General features: G+C 41.0%; 1 protein-coding gene across 2 annotated transcripts in view; it reads left to right on the top strand.

Annotated features, from left to right (window-relative positions):
- HECW2 (HECT, C2 and WW domain containing E3 ubiquitin protein ligase 2) overlaps positions 1-16517 on the top strand; it is a 105415-nt gene extending 88898 nt beyond the window's left edge. For both annotated transcript variants that reach the window (XM_039699961.1, XM_039700061.1), the window contains exons 26-28: positions 677-762; positions 2128-2240; positions 7751-16517. In XM_039699961.1, coding sequence (XP_039555895.1) covers positions 677-762; positions 2128-2240; positions 7751-7862 — 311 coding nt within the window. In that variant the 3' untranslated portion in view covers positions 7863-16517. The remainder of the gene's footprint in view (positions 1-676; positions 763-2127; positions 2241-7750) is intronic.
- The last annotated feature ends 3077 nt before the right edge of the window (positions 16518-19594 follow it).

Raw genomic sequence — 19594 nt, 5'->3', positions numbered from 1 at the left:
CCCATGAGATACATTTATAGTAATTTTTGAACTTCTCTGGTTAAGTTAGTGTTTCAAGAAGATAATTTTTCCATTTTAGTTTGCTTCCTTGCATGCCCTTGCTGAGACAGCATGACAGGATGCTCTTCTCCACAGCAAGTGCCATGTTCAGCTGCACACTGGGAGGTATCTCCCAGACCTGGGAGAGAAATGGAAATGGTAGCCATTCTTGGTTGCATATTCCTCCTTTTTTTTTATGCACTCAAAGTTGACAGGAAATTAGAAGCAATCACAGTGGCTGCAGGCTGGTAGTTGAAATAATTTCAGAACAACAGAAGATTTGGGAACTGTGAGATACTGTGAGAGAGATGGTTGCAGCATCATTTGTAGCTTTAGATAGATAAATAGCACAGTGTTGGAATAGTTCAAGAACTGGCATTCATGTTAGTGACTGATTAATGGAAGAAATGCTTGCACAAGGGATCTCACTTCTTTTTGTTATAGTACATTCATTCTCTGCCTTTAGAATTTCTAAGCATTTTAGGAGTATTTCTCTCTCACCTTCTGCCTTTTGATGCAATTGGATAAAGAATATGGCATTATTGTGACTAGGGCCAAACCAGGAAAAGCTTACCAACTATTCCCTCAACCACTTTCACAGCACCTGAAAGTATAAAGGCTCTTTTTGTTTTAACAGGTTATCATGACAATCACATTGTAATTCGGTGGTTCTGGGCTGCTGTGGAAAGGTTCAACAATGAACAACGTCTAAGACTTTTACAGGTAAGAAATCACCTGATCTGTGTAAAAATAAATAAAATTTGCTGCTCAAATAGCCCCATCCTGGTTTAGGATACCCAGAAACTATGGTGATGTTTACTACTGGGAATAGCCTGAGTCAGAGGATAAATGTAATGACTTCAAGTGAGAGAAGCTCACAGCTATTTTTATAGATTTCTAATTTTAAAAGTAAATTTAAGATACAATGGCTGATGTCAATAATCCTTTACTATTGTTTGATTAAAAGTACATTAAGACTCCTAAAGATAGAAAAGGAAAACTGTGTAATTGGTTATGTCATTAGGTAGAAATGTTAATGGTATTTATACAGCTTAGGAAGGAGAAAGCTTAGATGGCAGTTCAAGGTTTCAAATTAGAAAATAATGATGGAAACCTTAAAGTCAGTCCAATTCCATTTTCACTAAACTTGCAGGTTCCAGTCACCCTGCTGCTGAAGGACAAAATATCTCAACAGAAGAATATTTATACATGTGGGTTTACTGTTGAGTTAAATTTTTAAAGTTCAGGTTACATCCATCCTGTCTATAAAGAAACAGACAAACCTCCACTGCAAACCATACCACGTTATTGATCTAATATGAAATCTGCTGGTTTTAACAATTCAGAATTTTTATCTGATGACTGAATTATGAAGAATTTTCTTTTTTGAATCTGTTTAAGCATTTTTTTAAAAGCCTGTAAAAAGGCAGTGTAGAACATCCCATTTGATGGCGAGACAGAAATATCTGCTTGTATGTTCCTGTCACATCTGTTAGTCAGAAGTTTTTATAATATCCAGGTCATTACAAATTAAGTAGTCTCTGATCTGTCCAAAGCCATGTTTGGTCTGTTCATGACAAGTTGTAAATAAAACTGCTCACCAGTCAGTATTTCATCAAGTGTCAGTGGGCATATCTAACCTTCAGAATTTTGTCTTTTTCTTACAGTAATTAATTGTGGTTTATAAAGCAAAGGAAAACCATATAGCTAAAAAGGCATAACACAAAGCCACCAGATATTACTATGTTTTGTATTAGCTCCTTATAATAAAGGAAACAGCAGCAAAAAACTCACTTAGGCTTATGTGTGAGTAACTGGATACTGATAGTGTGTTATTCTACAATATTTATGCAGCAGAAAAGCTTTGGAGGAAATTAGTCTGCTAAGTTGCCTCTTCTAGAGCCCAGCCAGGAAATGGTCTGTTTGCCCTTAGCCTCCATGTAAAGTAGCATTTACTGCTTGTGCCTCACGAATTTCCTTGCTTTGCAAATGCTTTTCCAAAAGTGTCTGGGCTGTGGTGGGTGTGCTGCTGTGTCCCCCCCAGCCCCCTGTGTGCAGGCCTGTCCTGATGGGTGTTTGTGCTGCCAGTTTGTCACAGGCACGTCCAGCATTCCCTACGAAGGCTTTGCCTCTCTCCGCGGCAGCAACGGGCCCAGGCGCTTCTGCGTGGAGAAGTGGGGGAAGATCACTGCTCTTCCAAGGTACAGCTCTGGGGGCTCCAGTGCCAGGGTGGCTTCACAGGGCCACTCTCTGGGGTAACAGATCAGCTGTTGGACAAACATTAACAAGCTTTCACTGAATATGCAAATTTACCTTCCCTTACATGCATACTTCCTTCCCCATTGTTGCCGTGTCTGATGCATCCATTTTGGTTTGAACTCAGTTTTGTTCTCTTAAACTGGACAAGGCGGTGTAACTGTGGCTAACATCCATATTGCAGTGTTTTTCTCATGGAAAATTATCTTAGAATGATAGCTACTTCTGAGTTTCTTTATTACATTTGATTAAATGTGCAAGTATTTACCTACTTAACATGCAGTTCACAAGTTAGGAGCACAAATGAATATGAATTTAAATGAAATAGCTCTTGTGACTATGTCTGACTGAAAGCTACTATCATATTTTTTGCATCAGGCAAAGGCTTTATAGTACAATTTACTGATACAATTTTTATGCTCGGTCTGATATCAAGTGTTAAATACTGAAGAGGCAAGTTGTGAGTGCAGAATAGGAGGGAGTAATTTCACTTGAGAAGCAGCAAGACAGACAAGAGAAGGTAAGGATTTCAAACAGAACAAGTAAAATAAATTGAAATAGGTGAAGAGGGTAAAGGAGCAGTAAGAGTCCAAGATATGAAAGGAAGAGTTGAGTTACACAAGCCCATGCAATTTATATTGGGTACGGCAAGTTTACAGGAGTAGGATGAAAAGGTTAAAAAAAAACCTTTCCAATTTTTGGAGCAGAAAAAGAGTGCTCCTCAAAGGTCCATGGTAACAATGCCAGGACTAGACTAATAATATGAGTGATGAAAAAAACACCTTCAGCTTGGTTTCTTCATTGACAAAACATGACAGGTTCTTGTCTTTACTGTGATGAGACTGAGAGCTGGGAGATTTTCTTTCACCCAGTTCTGTGACTCTGCAGCCTCTAGAATGGGTTAGGAGTGGTTAGACACAGATTAGTGTGTGGAGTGTGGGCAGCCTAACTCTGCTTCATCAGACCTCAGCTTTAGTGTGCTGTGTACAGCCTCTGGAGGCGGCTTTGGGCTGGGCTGATCCATGGAGCAAGCTCAACCCTAATCATAAACCCACTCCTCATAAACAAGAGGCCTCAGGAATAACTTGCATTCAGAATCTCATCTTAGACACAGGGTGGCTGTCAGAGACACTCAGAGTCTCTCTGACCAACAACCTGTAGATTTTTCCTCCAGCAAAATCAAGGTCAGAGGCAGAAATATCTCTTGGGTTGGCTGCTGCCATCAGAACTGCATGGAGAAGGTCGTGGACACAGAAGTGGTGCTGTGAAATCCAGGCACAGGGGATGGCCTTTAAACAGAGCCATCTTTCCTGTTTACAGCATAAATGAGAGCCAGGCAACTAAAGATTAAACGAATCCAAATCTTGAAAATTGCTATTTGATATCAAATGTCATCTGGAGGCCTAGTAATATCTTGTAGCCCAATACCTCTCCTTTATAGTTTGATTATGATTGGCCTGTGGACTAGCTTTGATTCTGTTTTAAAAAGAAAAAGCTGTGCCTTTAAAAAAAAAATAATTCCTGACTTCAAAATTCAAGGGGTTTTTTTTTTTTTTGGTGAGTTTAAGTAAGAAAAGAGATTGCATGATTTTTTCCATAAATTCTCTGAAGCTGAATTTCCCGGTGCTTGCAAGCAGAGCTTGGAAAAGGTCAGGACCTGCCAGAACAGGATGTTCAGAATTTTCTCTGGAAAGCTTATGCAGAACCCTAGTTGTGATAAATTGCAGAATAAAACTGCTTCCAAAAGTGCAATGTGGAGAAACATGTCGAGAATCTTTGCTATCATAGGCTGTTCATCAAGTGTAGGGGAAATGCCAGCTCCTCACATTTAAGAGATTGTATTATTCATTGAAATTTCACTTACCTCACCATCCCTTGGTTAACAATCATTTGAATTTTGTCTCTCTGGATCATTTTTACCATACAAATGTGAGAATTAAAGTAAAAACAACTGTGTGTGACAAATACCTGCAGTCATCATGAGCAAGCAGTTCCTGGTATTCACACATGGTAAACCTTGATCTCATAAAAAGTGAAAGCTCTTCCATGTCAGTACTGAAATGGGTTAAGCCCCAAGTCAAAAGCACTGTTTGCATTTTTACATGCGTAGTTCTTGGATGCAGTGCAGCTTCAGCCTGGGTCTCAGCAGCCTCTGAGACTCCCTGTGCAAACACCGGGTCCTGCTGGCTTGCAGGTAACACATCAGTAACTACAACCCTGAGTAGCACCTTTCAAGGGGTTTCCAAACAAGCCCAGCATGTGTAAACATATCGCTGGATCTGCTGGGAACGCTGCCCTAGGACTCTGTGACTCTTACTGATTCTCAGATAACTAAAGCTTTTATGTTAAGGTACCATCACTCACTCCTAGCAGTGTTGTACTTTGCAAATTGCCCTCTTAGCAGGAGTGCCTGTGAAATTTGATAGTGCTCGGTGCTCAGGTGGCAGAAGTGAGGATTTAACAGGTCAGTGGATTTTGTTTCTTCCTCCGTTTCTAAAAACATTACTGCAGTGCTGAAGACACATAAGAATACCCATCCCCATCTCTTCTTCCTGGTCTGAGCCACGAAGGGCAGCTAGGATAGTCACTTAGGTATGTGACTGTGGCCTGAGCAGCTGTGAATGTAAACACAAACGTTTTCACTAGATGTTTGCCTAGTTCCCACTGTTCTGACTGCTGTGTAATCAGCTCTGCTGAATCCAAATAGTGAGATTTCTGTGAGGCACATGTCAGGTTGCCCAGCTTGTATTGCTGCCTTTGACCCTAACTAGGTAGCATGTAAAATGCCCTGGAAAGATTGATTACTATGGGTCTAGCTTAACTATTGCTTCCCCAATGGCACTTCTACTTCCTTCTTTTTCACTGTGTTGCAGATTAGACTAATTTTAGGGGAAGGGACCAGTGCTCTTTCAATTCACTCCCATGCTGAGAAATTGGTTCCAGATTCATTGCTGTACATTATTTATTCATTCGTGTGATGATTCACTTGGAAATTATATCTATGTGTGACTACTGCATTTTAATCCTAAATTATTCTCTTTAACTGTGGTAATCAAAATGAAGGGGAATTTAATTGGGAATCTGGGAACCTAGACTTTAGGAACCAAGATGGGTTTTTATGTTGTCATAAGATGTGAGCCCAGGAAGATGAACAGTCAGTGCCCATGAGGTTTGAAATGTTGGAATGGGAAGATACTACCCAGAAGGAAAAAACACATTTGTATCAAGGACTTAGGAAGTTGTGTGCTGGGTTTGGAAAAGCTTGCATTGCCTCAGAAGACAAAGGTCTTGTTTTTGTCTTTTTTAATTACTTGGTTTTCCACAGTGAGTGATTCCATTTTCAGAATTGCCCTCAAAATAAGATAAAATTCAGTTCTCTTAATAAATGTAAACAACATGCCAGCTTACTATTAAACCAGTTCATAATGAATCCCTTGCTAATTATATACTGTGTCTTTTATAATTTGTGGTTTTACAGCCCACACAGCATGATCCATAGTTCTAATGAGTGGCTGTCAGCCCCATGGAGCAGAAGCATGTGGTTAGGCTCTTAATTGCCTAAGATTCTTCAACACTCTACACTGAATTCAAGGGATCACTGAGTTCCAGTTGCTGCTGGCCTTAAATCAGTCTTTTTCTTCAAAAGAGAGTATTTTCAATTTTTTAAGTACTCTGCAGGGAATGGAATAATATCATCTGTATCATTATATCATTTTACAAGGTTTTTGGAAAGGCAAAGGAGGAGTAAAAAGAAAGTTTTCCTCCAGGAGCCTCAGAGAGATGTCTGCGTGGAAAAATCTTACCATACCCCTTGGAATATGGAGTGGGGAAATGTCATCTCTGCTAGACAGCATGTACCAGAAGTGCTCTTCTAAGGGCACTGGGTTTGGGGAGGGTGCTAAAGGCAATGTTTTTTTAAGTGATTGCATATTTGGTGTTTGGATTGTGTTTATAATAATGGTGTGACCTTGTGTGCTGTGTATACATATCTTCAGCCTGATATTTTTATGACTCTTCAAGGCTGTAACTGAGTGGGTGTTTCAGCTTCAATGAGTTCCAGTTTGTAATGGACTCTGAGGTTTTTTAACAAGTGAGATTAGCCCACTTCACTCCGTGTTCCATTCCCATAGCTGGGAGCTGAGAGGCACTTAAAGTGGCAATTAATGAATTTGCTCACATGGAAGGCAGTACTTTCTGGCTTAGAGGAAGTCTGTACAGGTCTGTGGTAGACACCTGGGTTTCTGGGACTGGGTAGGTTAAACGAGGAGTTGCATTTGCTGTGAGGAGGGAGCTTGTTCAGTCCTTCCATTAACATGTTACATATTTATGCATAATACAGATCATACTGATGAAGGGCAGGGCACTGCAGGAGGAGTTTGGTTTTCAGCTGGATTGAATTTAAATAAATAACTGTGATGTATTTTATTGGGTAAGATTGAAGTATTTGTGAACAGAGACCAGCCAGAATTCTAAAATTAATCTAAAGTGAGGCTTTGTTACAAAGCTTTAGAGCAGAAGAGATGCCTTTTCCAGTTTCTCTTTGCATCATTTCATCCTCAAGATCCCATCACATTAATAGTTACATTATCTATTTCATTAGAGCAGGCTCATCCACCTCAGTGTTTTAGAAAGTACCATCCTTAGCATGCTCTGAGGTCAGGCAATGATATCCATGGTTCCACTATGAAGAGAAACCTTTGCTATCTCCCTTTTCATTCCCTGCAAGAGGATTTGAGAGACAGTTCCAAGTGTGTCAACAAACTTGAGGTAGATTACTTCAAAAACTGAGAAATAAATTGCATGGTCGCCCTCTTAAGAAAGCAAGGTGGTTGCTAGAGGTTCGTGTATGGTTTTGTGTAATTCCAAAAGCTGCTGGCCTCTAGGGCAGCTGTGTCCATTGGGAATAGCAGCACAAGCAGTATGCCTCAACACCATTCATATGCCATGTAAGGACATTGTAGAAGGAAGAGCATCTAATTCATCTGTCTTTTGCCACTGTAGGAGTGTTTCCTGTAGATCTGGAGATGTGTGGAAATATCTTGTTATCATTACAAATACAGTATTCAAGTATCATCCGTACAGAAAAGAAAGGCTACATCTCAGAAGACACATTTAAAGCCAAGATTTCAGACCAGACTGTTTGACCTGTATCATGCCAAATCATTCTCTTTTTTTTCTCATGCACATTTGATGGATAAAATTTATCCCATGCCTTTTAGACTGTCAGTATGTTTCTAAAGAGCTTCATAAATGCTTCTTACTGACTTATTTTAATGAGAAGAAAGTAGATTAAACCTCACTACCTGTTCAGTTGGAAAACACCATTTGACAGAACAAAGTCTTCTAAAAGAATACTATCTCCCCATCTCTATTCAAGCACATACCAATCTGTGTGTTCTCTTTTGAACTTTTCAAATAATGCACTTCTTCACCTCCTCTCTCTTTTTCCCCTCAGGGCTCACACTTGTTTCAATCGTCTGGACCTTCCCCCTTACCCATCATTCTCTATGTTATATGAAAAACTGTTGACAGCAGTAGAAGAGACAAGTACTTTTGGACTTGAGTGATACACAAACCACAGTGCCCAGCTCATTGGACTTTTGTGGATCTGTCTTCTCAAGGAATGAATGAACATTTGTATTGGATTTCCTAGAGGAAAATTGTTTCATGGTGCAATTCAAATAATGAGATTCCACGAAGGAGTGTGTGAAGCAATTAAAAAGCATTGTGGTAGTGGCAGAATTCTCAACAGTGAAACTAGAGTGTGCCTGGTGTGCAGGGAAAGCCAAGTCTTGCAATCCATGGGGTTTTGGGATGGCTGCACTTCCTAAGTTTATGTTCTGAGCAAACCAGAAACGTGATGCCATGTTGTGATCCATCTGGCTGCTGCAAAACTGACATGTACCCAAGGACTGGATTTCATCAAAGTTGTTCAATAGAAAATTCAAGTCAAAATGTGAAATCATTCAGTCCCTTACCTACCCAGTAAATTATCAAAAAAGCATACAGCCGAACTTTTATAAATTCTTTTTTTTTTTTTAAATTCATGAAGGTACATTACTTTATGCCATATGTTATAACAGCATATCCAACACTTGCTTTACTTAAGACTACGAGTGCCTGCCTGGGGAACACCATAGAGCTCGAGTTCCTGGGGCAGAAGTGAGTTGGAAGGAAAGTCAGCAACAAAGGATGTAACAACGGCTTGTGCATTGAGGAGGTTTGTGGAAATGCATTTGCCAGTGGTGTGTATGACAAAATATGAGCTGTTACAATGAACTTATTAACTTAATAAGACTGATTTTATGCTTTATACTGCATGGAAACTATTTTAAGAAGAAACTAGCAATTTATCACAGCATATCAGGAAAAAACCCTAACACAGTGACTTCTGTTTATTTTTATAGGTTCATTATATTATGTTTCTTAGAGTATAAACAGGAAACAAGCAAACAAAAGTGTTATTTCTGTTTTGTCACTTTCCATGCTTGAACAGACATTCTGCTAGTGTTTATTCTTTAAGCACTCTCCAGGGAAAAAAATGCCTTTTATTTTTATAAGAGTAAAAAAACTCCCGAAAATATTTTGCACTGAATGTACCAAAGTTGAAGGGACATTATGATCTGACTGATAGCAAATTGCATCACTATCAAATATCTATAAAAATGCTTAGGAACCAGGCTTTCTTCACAGTGCCATGTCTGTAGATATCAGGACTGTGCACATAAGTAATAATTTTATAATACTATATGTGATATTGTAATATGCATTTATTTTAAATGCATCTGGGTCATTTTTCATGCATTGGATAACTTAATGCAGTGGAATTTAATACAGATATTTCATATACTCCCCACAACTTTTTATTTGTACAGCACTGTAAGACACTAGCTCATTTGGAAAACCATGAATAACTTCTTTAAGGTGAGCCACTGGTCATAATGCCACTGTCCTGTATCAGTGAACACCTACAAGATGTAAACTGTTCGTAGTGTCCAAGCTTGCATTTTCACTGATAAATAGTTTTCTTATCCAATGTTCTTTGAAGCAGTTTCTATGGCATATCAAACACTGCATGGACACCAGTTTCTTTATGCTTAATTTTGCTGAAATACACAAGGCTTGCTCGCTTCTATTTTTGGTACTTTTCCTCCAGATGGTCTTGTGGAACACTTGTGCAGCTGTGCCTCATTTCTCGCACAGCTGCTGTCACGCGCTGCATCCACCACATTTTAAAATGGCAGGAGTTGCGCTTGGATATGGATGACAAGAACACGAATCCCAGCTCTGTGCTAGCCCTTTTGGTAGTGCTGCAGCACAGCGAGCCCTGTTCTGTGGGAAAAGTAGCTTTTGGAGGAACCTTCTCGCTTTGGAGGCTCTTGAAGGGGCGTCTGAGGGAGGTGTCCTGCTTGTTCTGGTGGGAGGTTTGTTCCAGCGTCCCTGGAGATGTCGTCAGCAGAGACTGCCAGTCACCCTCCGAGGCAGAAGGCAGCTGCAGCTGTGGTGGTGACTGAGAAAACCCTTCAGACTTACTGAGGAAATGTCACATGTGCAAAGGAAAAGCAAAATCAGGGGGAAAGCATTCTTTTATTTCAAGGATAACTGAGCTTCTGCATGACATCTGGGACTCTCTTAAGTAACGTAGGTTTTCTTAGGCTACTTCTGGCTGGTATGAAGTAGCAGAGAAAAATCCAAACACATCACCCTGTTTCTACACGTATATTTATCAGTCTTTGCTAAGATTGCATGTCGCGGGTCCTAATGCACATCTCTTTTCAGAACATGAATGAGCAGTAGGCAAACTGACTTTTCAGCAGGTCACTCCAGCATGGCTCATGTTTCATGGGATCCATTCCCTGAGTAGCTAAAATTCTGGCACTCAGAGCAGAATGCAGCTTCTGATTGGTTGAAGGACTGCAGAATTTTCATTTTACAATACTGTGTTATCTGTGGTCTTAAAAAAGAGATTTCCCAGGTGGAAACTGTATCTACAAGTTTTGAACCAGATACTCTTTGGAATGAAAAGTTTAAATATTTGGCACAAAGTAAGTTTATACTAGTTTGCCTTTTAAGTTATGCTTTTGTACAAAACTAAAACAATAAATGCATCTTGTCAATTTTTATTTAAATATATCTACTGCACCCATTTGTTCTGTATTTATGCATGTAAAAATAATTGAAATCAGCCATGATAATCCAGTATTCTGTAAAGATGTGACAGGGTCACGAGTGGGACAGCTGTCAGTTAGAAAATAGATAAATAAATAAAAAATCCAGAATCTTTGTAGCACTAAAGCCAAGAGAGACTAAGGAGAAGTTGCTGCTTCCTCCTGTGCTGCTAGCATGCCCTGGGGGCTCCAGAAAAGCACTGTGTGAAGGTTGAGGTGTCAGCTGGGTACAGCTCCCTGTGCTGCCTCCAGCACTTGGTGTAAGTGATGCTGCTGCTCTAAGGGATTAGCAAGGAGGGAGTAGAGGAGAGGAAGCCTGAGCTTAGTCAGAAACCCACATCTCCTAGCAACAGCTTGGAATGTTCTCCCTTTGGTTTTGGAAGCCATTCCCATTAAATGTGTCCCCAGGGAAAGCCATCTTTCATGTCCTGCAGCTGGCTGCAGCAGGTGACCACAATGCAATTGCTTATGACACAGTGTAGCAGGGATGAAGGTCCACACAGAGCAAGGCTGGGGGAGCCTTTCCAAAGCTCTGTATCTCCTTGGAGCTTTTCCAGATGGTGCTAAGGAGCTTTGCATTTAGGAAGGAAAAAGTCGACAGAAGAATCCCTTCAGCCAATGACAACTCATACCAACCTAACCCTCAGCATCTCCGTCACACAGAGGCTGGCAGGGGAGGTCCCTGCAGGAATTGAAGTGGGGTGCCCAAGTTTCCTGCTCTGCTGGGAAGTGGAGCCACACATCAGCAGCCAAAAAGCAGCTCCCAGGTCACTGCAGCCTGGGCAGGCTGGCAGCAGAGTGGCCTCTGTCCCCCACATGCCAGGACAGGCCCCCTCTCCCCAGGTCCCAGCATCCCAGCCCTGCACAGGTGTGCTTTGCTCACCTGGCACTGCTGGCAGTAAGGTTGTAGCCAGAACACTCCTAAATACACCACAAAAACTTGGAATCAGTGAGGTTGTGCAGTGTGGCACCTGCTGTAGCAAGCAGTCACCCATTGCGAGTCTGCGGGCCAGCAGCAGTGAGGGGAGTGGTGCCTTTGCCCACAGCAGCAGGGCACAGCCATCTGCCACCTCTGTCACACCACCTGCAGCACCTGGCAGGGCACGACAGGACAGGACAGCCTTTCAATCCAGACCTTTTTTCCCACCCACTCCCTGCCTGCTGTTTTTCCTTGGTATTCATCAAATATTCACCTCCTTTTGCTTTTAAACATCATTGTCATTATCCTGTACTTAATGACCTTACCATAAAAAAATGCTAATATGGCTTAGAGAGTATATGGGGTGAGCTATTCTGTGTTCCCAGGCAAGCCTGCTCATGGGCACCACATGAGCTCCACATGGCAGCAGTCAGCCCTGGGTCACAGGGGGCAGGGAATAGCTGTAATCTTCGGGAAAACTGAAAATCTGAGCAGCAGTGCCCTGGCAGGACATCACACAGAGCTTCTGGTAGGAGCTGGACTGGTACTTTGCTCAGTTAAAATTACAGGAAAGAGAAGAGGTTTGTGGTTTCTTATGTATTTTTAATCCTTTAAAAAAAGTTTTAAAAACAAATTCCTTCTGAAGCATTTACAATGGTATCATCTGGTTGTTAAATGTGATCTCAGCAGTATTAATTGCAGATGTTTACTGAGTTTCTGCAGTGGTAGCTGCAGAGTTTTATGGAGCTGATTGAAGCACTCTGTCTCTGCACTGAGGGAATCCCTGTTCACATCAGGGAAACTTCAGCATCTGTGTTTGAATGGCCAGTGTAAGTTCATTTCCCATATCATAAAGCAAGTTATTTCTTTTCAGTGAATGAAACTTATCTGCATTAAGTTATACTAATAGTGTTGTTTTTCCTGCCAATTTTTTTTTATGTGGAGGGTTAATATATTCCTGTTAGCACTAACGGAATTTGAGCTGAAGGTTGATCTCCAGTCATAAGATTGCAGATGTAGCTACTGTTGTTTCCCCTTCTCACCCTTTTTTCTCTGGGCAAACAATTGAACTCCAAGCAAAATTTCAGAAGAATTACTCAAAGCTGGCTTCTTAAACTGTTTGTGTTTTGGCTCAATAATGTGCTATAAAACAGAACTGCAGAAATGCTATGGGTTGACTGGCTCATCAGTTTAAGTAAAAAATTCTTTACAATTTTGTTAGTGCAACCACAGTGGCTGCTGTTGGACTAGTTTAACCTTTTGCCTAAGTATTTTACAATAAAAAATTTTCAGAGGTTAAATTTGAAATTACTTGTTAGGTAAATAGTAGAGGAAAAGAATAACTTTACTGTAAAGGCAGTTAGCAGTATGCAGAATTACAATGCTGACCCTCCAAACACAGCATTTTCACAATGAAAGATGTTTCATATTTTGCATGTCTTCCAAATAGACCATGAACTTCTTAGTGCTTCTGTTCAGCTTTAGACTAACTAATTTTGGCATTAGGCTACTACTATTTGGGATGTTCATTGCTATGAAATGTTTTTTACTTAAACATTTGTAGTATTTTTACTAAATATTTTCTTTAGGACTTTACTTCATAGGCTTTGCTCAGAGCCATATTATGCTGTAGGTATTTTAAGGTAAAATCATGATTATTTGATAATTCTCTTTTGTATGACTGATCTTCTGGCCACTGTTTAGAAAGGTTCCTCCTGATTTTTGGTAAAAGGATGCCAGTCAAAGACTCCTCGAATGGTTACAATCCATTGAAGTGTCTGTATGTATTCAAAATGCATTTAAAAATACCTCCTGAGGACTACATGAAATTGTTGCTACACTCATTGATTAGCCCCTTTCTAAGTCAATATTTCAAAATTTGAACTTGTTTCCTTTCAGATTACATTGCAGAATAATTATACAAAATTTTTAACTGGAGATGTTGTCTTACAAATTTCTCAAAACTATGAATGTGAAAGGGAGCCGAGCTATGCTGCTCTCATCCTTTCACCCGTTAAAAAACTTCTGAATAATGAAACTTTATCTTTTGGGTTGCATTTGTTTCTTGTTTTCAGAACTTTGAGAAGCTTCTCATTCAGCCCGTGTTAAAAAAAGCCTTGCCTACTTTGAGGCTTTTGTTAAGCACTCAGGAGGTATATTGTTCAACTAATTTAACATCCCTTTGTGCTGACATCAATTAGCTTTTAAATGTATAGACCTACAGAACTCCGCAGGACTCTGGTCTCCCTTATTCTGGGCTGCCTTCCAAAGCCATCCATCCTATCCCTTTTGATTGCACATAATCCTACAGTCACCCAGGGACAATTGCTGACCACCTACACTGACTGTAGCTGTAGTATCACAGGAAGACTCTGGGTTGGGGTTTGCTTTCAGAAGCAGCTCCCTCAGTCCAGAGTTAACAGGATGACTGTTACTCTGACATCAAGACTGAGCTGTTCAATAAAAATAGTCGTAAAAGTCATTTTGAAAATAGTTGATTAGATATCCAAGGGTAAAATGTCTTTTGGTTTTGGTTTTGCAAAATTATTGAGGCAGGGAATTTTGCTTGCAATGCTTTATATTGCCAGAATTTGTGGGCTCCAGGGGCTGCCCCAGGCTGTTGGCCAGGTGGGTGCAGAGCCTTTGCAGTGAGGCAGGTGATGCTGATCCAGAAATCACAGCAGCAGGGGATCTGTTCTGTAGTGAGCACTGTGCCTTCCACAGTTGGAGGCTTTCTCATGCAGCCCTTGAGCTGGATTCTTCCCAAAAGCTCGTTCTGTCTGTGATGCCTGCTACTTGCAATACAAGCAGCTCATGACACACTCCCCTGACTATTCAACATCTTTCATTTTAAACAAGGATTACATTTTTCTTAGTTAGGAATGCCCATCCAGCAGCATAAGGTCAATAAAAGAGGATTTTGCTGAGACATCATAATTGATTGCCATGCTGACTGCAGTGAGACGTTGGAGCTCACTAATTTTAAAGTAGATTAGTGTATGAATAAGAAAATAACTCTCGGAAGCCTCATAAATAATTTTAAGAAGGAATGTAATTGTAGGTGCTGTAATGATAAGACAGGGCAGTTCCACACAGCACACAAGATACAGCCATAGAGGAGTGCTGGAGTGAGCACAAGCCTGAGAGCAGGCACAGGAAAAGGACTGCACTTCGAGGGTAGGGAGCAGGACAGTGAGCTGTGATGAGCCCTGGGATATAAAACAGGACACTTCCTGCTTGAAAATTAGGCTGTGATAATGCACCTAGGAAAAAATGACTGCTCATCCTGAAATACACTGGTGTTACTGCAACTGCAGGACATGCTTTAACTGATTGTTAGCTTTTGAAAATCTAAGTACAGAAAATTTACTTCTACGTGGTTTGGCTTTTTTGTTTTGTTTTATTTGGACTGGATTGTTTTTTTTTATTTGGGCTATTTTCAGGAAAACGAAGGCTTCTAAATAAAATAAGGGTGGTGTCTGGAAGTGGTCTTTTGTTTGTATAAGTAACAACTGTTTATTATAATCTGCATTTGGCAAGGGATATCACTTCTGAGAAAAGGTTAAATCATCACAACCAATGGTGACTTTCCTTTTCAATGTGATGGGGCAAATCCCTAATGTTAGATGTGTCAAAATGCAGATTTTGGGGGTTTTTTTAAGATACTTGATATTTGCATTATGGTTGTGTAAGAACCATGCATTTCCACAAAGACAAGGATTGATGTGGCATTTCCAAAGCTTAATTAGGGTAATTAGAATATTCTCAATGACCTAGGTAGCTTTAGCCAAGCAGATGCAAATCTTGATTCCATTCACACTCTAATGATGTTATAAAAAATACTGTGTAAGAGGGTGGGAGGGTTTCATGATGGGTTTCTGTACCTAAAAGTTGACCTGTTTTTTTACCTGAAAGACAAGACTATTGAATGATTCAATACGAGAGTCAAAGGAAGAATTCTTTGTGAGTTTTCTTCTGCAACATGGTTACTGAGACGGTAGGAGTTTTATATAAACCTGAAGTCCTAAATGAGAAGACAACTCCCATGTTGAACCATACTGGTTCAATAGTTCCATACAGCAGGACATTTTTCTGCAATGAGTCTGCAGCACTCAGGACTGACTGCTGTTTATTATCAGCATTGCAGGGAGGAGGAGAATTATGATAATATTAACTACATAAATCACATTTGGAGGATGCTTTTTCTTTGCACGCTGTTTTTCCTGGGAATGACGTAGCCTTGAGGGCATTAATGAATCCTGATCAGCAAGGCTGCTTTTTGAATAATTGACTGAACATTTGTACTTTTAAGGGCTGGTGCAGTATGGAAAGGGACATCTTTAGAGGCAAAGAAGGGATGTGGTGTGGAATACTGCTACCCCCAAGTCAGTTGATGTTCCTGCCCTTGCTAGGTTACAGTTTGGGTTATTCAGCATGTTTGAAAGTGTGTAGAGTTTTACAAGTTTTTGTAGTGGGGATGCAGGCATCCAAAATCTAACAGGATTATAGGTGCATCTTCCTCATTTTTGACAATTACTTGATATAATTTTATACCAAGTTCTTTGTTTTTAAAGAATTTCAGGCACTGAGAATATGGAGTGCATATTTATTTCTAAGCTTTAAGTAGAACACAGTGTATTTTTTAATCCTTTCCATACTTTTCAGTTAAGTGTTCACAAGACTGTATATCAAGTACAATTCCAAGTTTTTCTATCTTTCTACAAGCCAGTTTAAGTTTCATCTGAATTTGGTACATGACTTTCACAAAACACTAAATGGGGAATACCTGCTTCAAGCATTAAGATAGTTTCCCTCCTTTTCCCTATTTACATTGCATTACATTTCAGGATTTTTTTCTTCGAGGCAGAGAGAGGAGATAGAAAATGTGTTGAGTGTGTTACAGGGGCACACAATGTGTGTCATTGTGCCTGGCTTCAAGGAATGTACTATAATGTTTGACTGCTCACAGATTTACATAATTTGAATACAGGACTGTTGTGTTGTATTCCCTGTTACTCAAAAACATTTGGGGAAAAGAATTTTCTGTGTATAATTTTATTTTCATACTGATCTCTATTTTGTTTAAGACCATGTTTCATCATGAAATCACTTAATTAAAATAAATCTTCTTACAAAATCCGCTTTGTAAATCATCTCTTTTATTGTGTCTCTGAATATGCTGTAACATCCTTTTTGAAGTGAGTACCTTTAGAGCATTCTGTCTTTTGCAGCATTTAAAAACCTTTAGGGAAACCACAAGATAGTCTTTCTGTCATCTCCTTTGCTGAGTGGTTTCTGGTGGCCTGTGGAGTCTGACATATTACAGATCATGATTTTGGAAGTGGGGAAATTAAGGATTCTGCAGCCATATTCAACATAATTTGGATAAGAGCTACATATGAAAAAAAAAACCAAAAAAACCACTTATGACAAACAAAGCACCAGATATCACAGCAAACACATTGGAGAGGTTTGGGCCTCCTGGAAGAGCCTCTGCTTTTGAATGGAGCATCAGAGCTAGCAGCAAAATACTTCCCAGCAGTGGCTATAACACAGGAAAGCTCTCTTTTTCACAGGGAAATACCTTCAGGGGGAAATGCATTCTGTTGTCTTTAATAAAAGTCAGTGGCCCCCACCAAATATTTCCTTTTCTTAGAGATGGTAGTGGTTAGAGTGAGAGAAACTGGTCTTTAGTCAGCTCTTAGGCAAGGGTTCTCCCCACCATGACACAGCCCGAGGAGAATGGTTAAATGGCAACTTGTCACTTCCCCTGTGTTAAACAAACTGGAGAATCTGATAGTGAAGTGATATTTCCATTTTTAAAAAACTTTTTCCAGAAGGTGATTTTGCATTCTCTTGCTGCCACTCGAGATGTGGTGCGAGCTAACCTGAGTCGCTGACGGAGAGCTGCTGTGGGAAGAGGCCCTTCCAGAATCTGTTCTCTGTCATTCTTGATGTCAGACTCATGAGATATTTTCGGCCGGGTCGCTGATAACTGATGCCACGTAGTGCACAGTCACTCACTTTCCCTCGGAGTAAACACTGGAGCTGGCCTGGAGCTCGTGCTGGGTGTCACTGAGGCAGCTGTGGGAAGCAGTGCCTGTGTGGAATCCAGCATTTCCCACTGCACTGAGGACTGCCTTGTGTGAGAAGGTGGTGCAGAGATTTTAGCGTGGGGGGAATCAGATTTTTTCCAAAACTACCTATATTAAATAAAAACGAGTTGGAGAAGGCTCAGACACTCTGAGCTTCCAGCTGTGCAGCTCTTAATGTCGTGTGCTTGTCCCCACTGTGCAGTTCCCTGCTGAGAAGGGTAGGCTGCCATCTCTTCCAACATCACCAGCCCATGACAGACCTGAGCTGAACCCAGCATTCCTGGAGGGAGCAGAGCTTTTTGCACAAGGCTGCTGCCTGGAACACCTGTCCTCTGGTCACCGGGGCTGTGCATGCAGCTGTGCCAAATGGCTGCTGATCAAGTGGAAATTGTTCTTTCCTGAAAGCCTCTACAGGCTGAAAAGAGCCAGCTTTGTAATGGATCGATAATCAAGGTAAGCCAGAGTAGTAACTAAGAATGGGAGTTATGAAGCTAACACCTTTAATTGCTATTTTTTAATTATCCCACAGACCAGGTGTATACATTAGGAATAATAATAGTTCGTGCTCCTGTGCTGTTGTGACCTTCAGCCTACCCATTCCTCCTCCTCCACCTTTGTTTTCCTTCTCAGTTGTGGTGTATCTCAGTAAAATTCCAAAGTCCTCAGGGTGGAGTCCTGTCAATTATACCCTTCTCCAAGTGCCATTCATGTTTCCATGGCATTATAGAAACAGATAACCAAGAGTACAACAACATGCATGTCACGGAGCATTTTTGGTATTTGCTTGGTTTTCAAAACTTAAAGGGAGAGTAGAGCAAACCCTGAAGAGCATCAGTAAAGACAAAAAAGCAGCTAAGGAGACAAACATAAGCACTGTCATTTACTTCTTGGCACCACTATAATAACCTAAAACATCTTAATTGTGGGCATCATTTAAATTTACTCTGCGGCTCATTTGGTATGTTTGGAATGCTGCCTGCTTTTCATACTGCTCAAAGAGCACTTCTCAACAAAACCAATCCTGTCCGCATGTTGTCTTTTTATTTGACAGATGTATTTGAAATCATGTTCTAATCAAGAAAGGGTATGATCTGGAACCCTGCAGAGATGGTGGAACTCTGTGGGAGACAGTGAAGATTTTGGACTGCTTTTGTCAAAAATATCCACAGCTCAAAGTGCTAAAAAGCCAGATGGAAGTGCAAGCAAGCAGGAGTTACATGTTTTCAGTAGGTACCTCAGTGTGCCAGCTACATGGTGTGACATATTCTAGACTCTTCAAAAATACTTTCTGCTTTCTTATCTTCATTTATGTTACTTTCATCTTAATGCAAGCCTTGCTGTGACTGCATGACTTAGGCACTGTAATAAACACAGCAATTACCCATTTCACTGGCAGTGCCATGGCACAAACAGAATTAACCCAGTAACTCTAATGGTGCGCTGCTGAAATTAAATACACTTAAACTCTTATGCTGCGTTACTATTGCTGACTTCATGACAAAAGTATTACAAAACGGATGTTTGCAAATTCTAGCTCCTTGGATTGCTTCAGAGGAAACCCATTTGACAAACAAATTGCAACTATTTTAGAACTCTTTCTAACTTCAACTTATTTCTGAACCATGCTTTAGGCTATTTTCAGTCCTTGGAAAGAGTCTTTGAAACCACAGGTTGGAGTCTTTTAACTTTTTTTTTTTTTTTTTTTTTTTTTTTTTTTTTTCTTCAGAGCTGCTCACGGCTCTGAAGACCCTGTTTCCCCTTGCATGCATGACTACGAGATTGTCCAACGTGCTCCGTGCGGGCCCTGTGCTTATACATGCGGACTGCAAGCGCTCTGTCCCCGGCAGCTGCGGGTGAGAACCGCTTTATCGCTGGGTTTTTAACGGGACCGGCCCGGTGCCGTGGTCTCGGAGCCTCCGCGGGGCCCGCGCGGCGCCTCCGTCCCCGCGTCCCGCACCAGGACGAGCGGAAGCGCTGCGGGCGCGGCTCCCGTCCCCGGCTCCCACCGCGGGGACGGCGTCTACACCGGGACCTGCCCCGCTGCCTCGGCCGTGCCCCGCTGCCCAGCGCTCGGGGATGCAGCGGACGCGCCGAGGAGCCCTCGCAGCGGGGTTTGG

Source organism: Passer montanus, unplaced genomic scaffold, assembly GCF_014805655.1.
Source record: "Passer montanus isolate IOZ18808 unplaced genomic scaffold, ASM1480565v1 scaffold1, whole genome shotgun sequence".
NCBI lineage: Eukaryota > Metazoa > Chordata > Aves > Passeriformes > Passeridae > Passer > Passer montanus.
The sequence above is the reverse complement of the archived record's forward strand: the minus strand, read 5'-3'. Positions and strand labels throughout refer to the sequence as shown.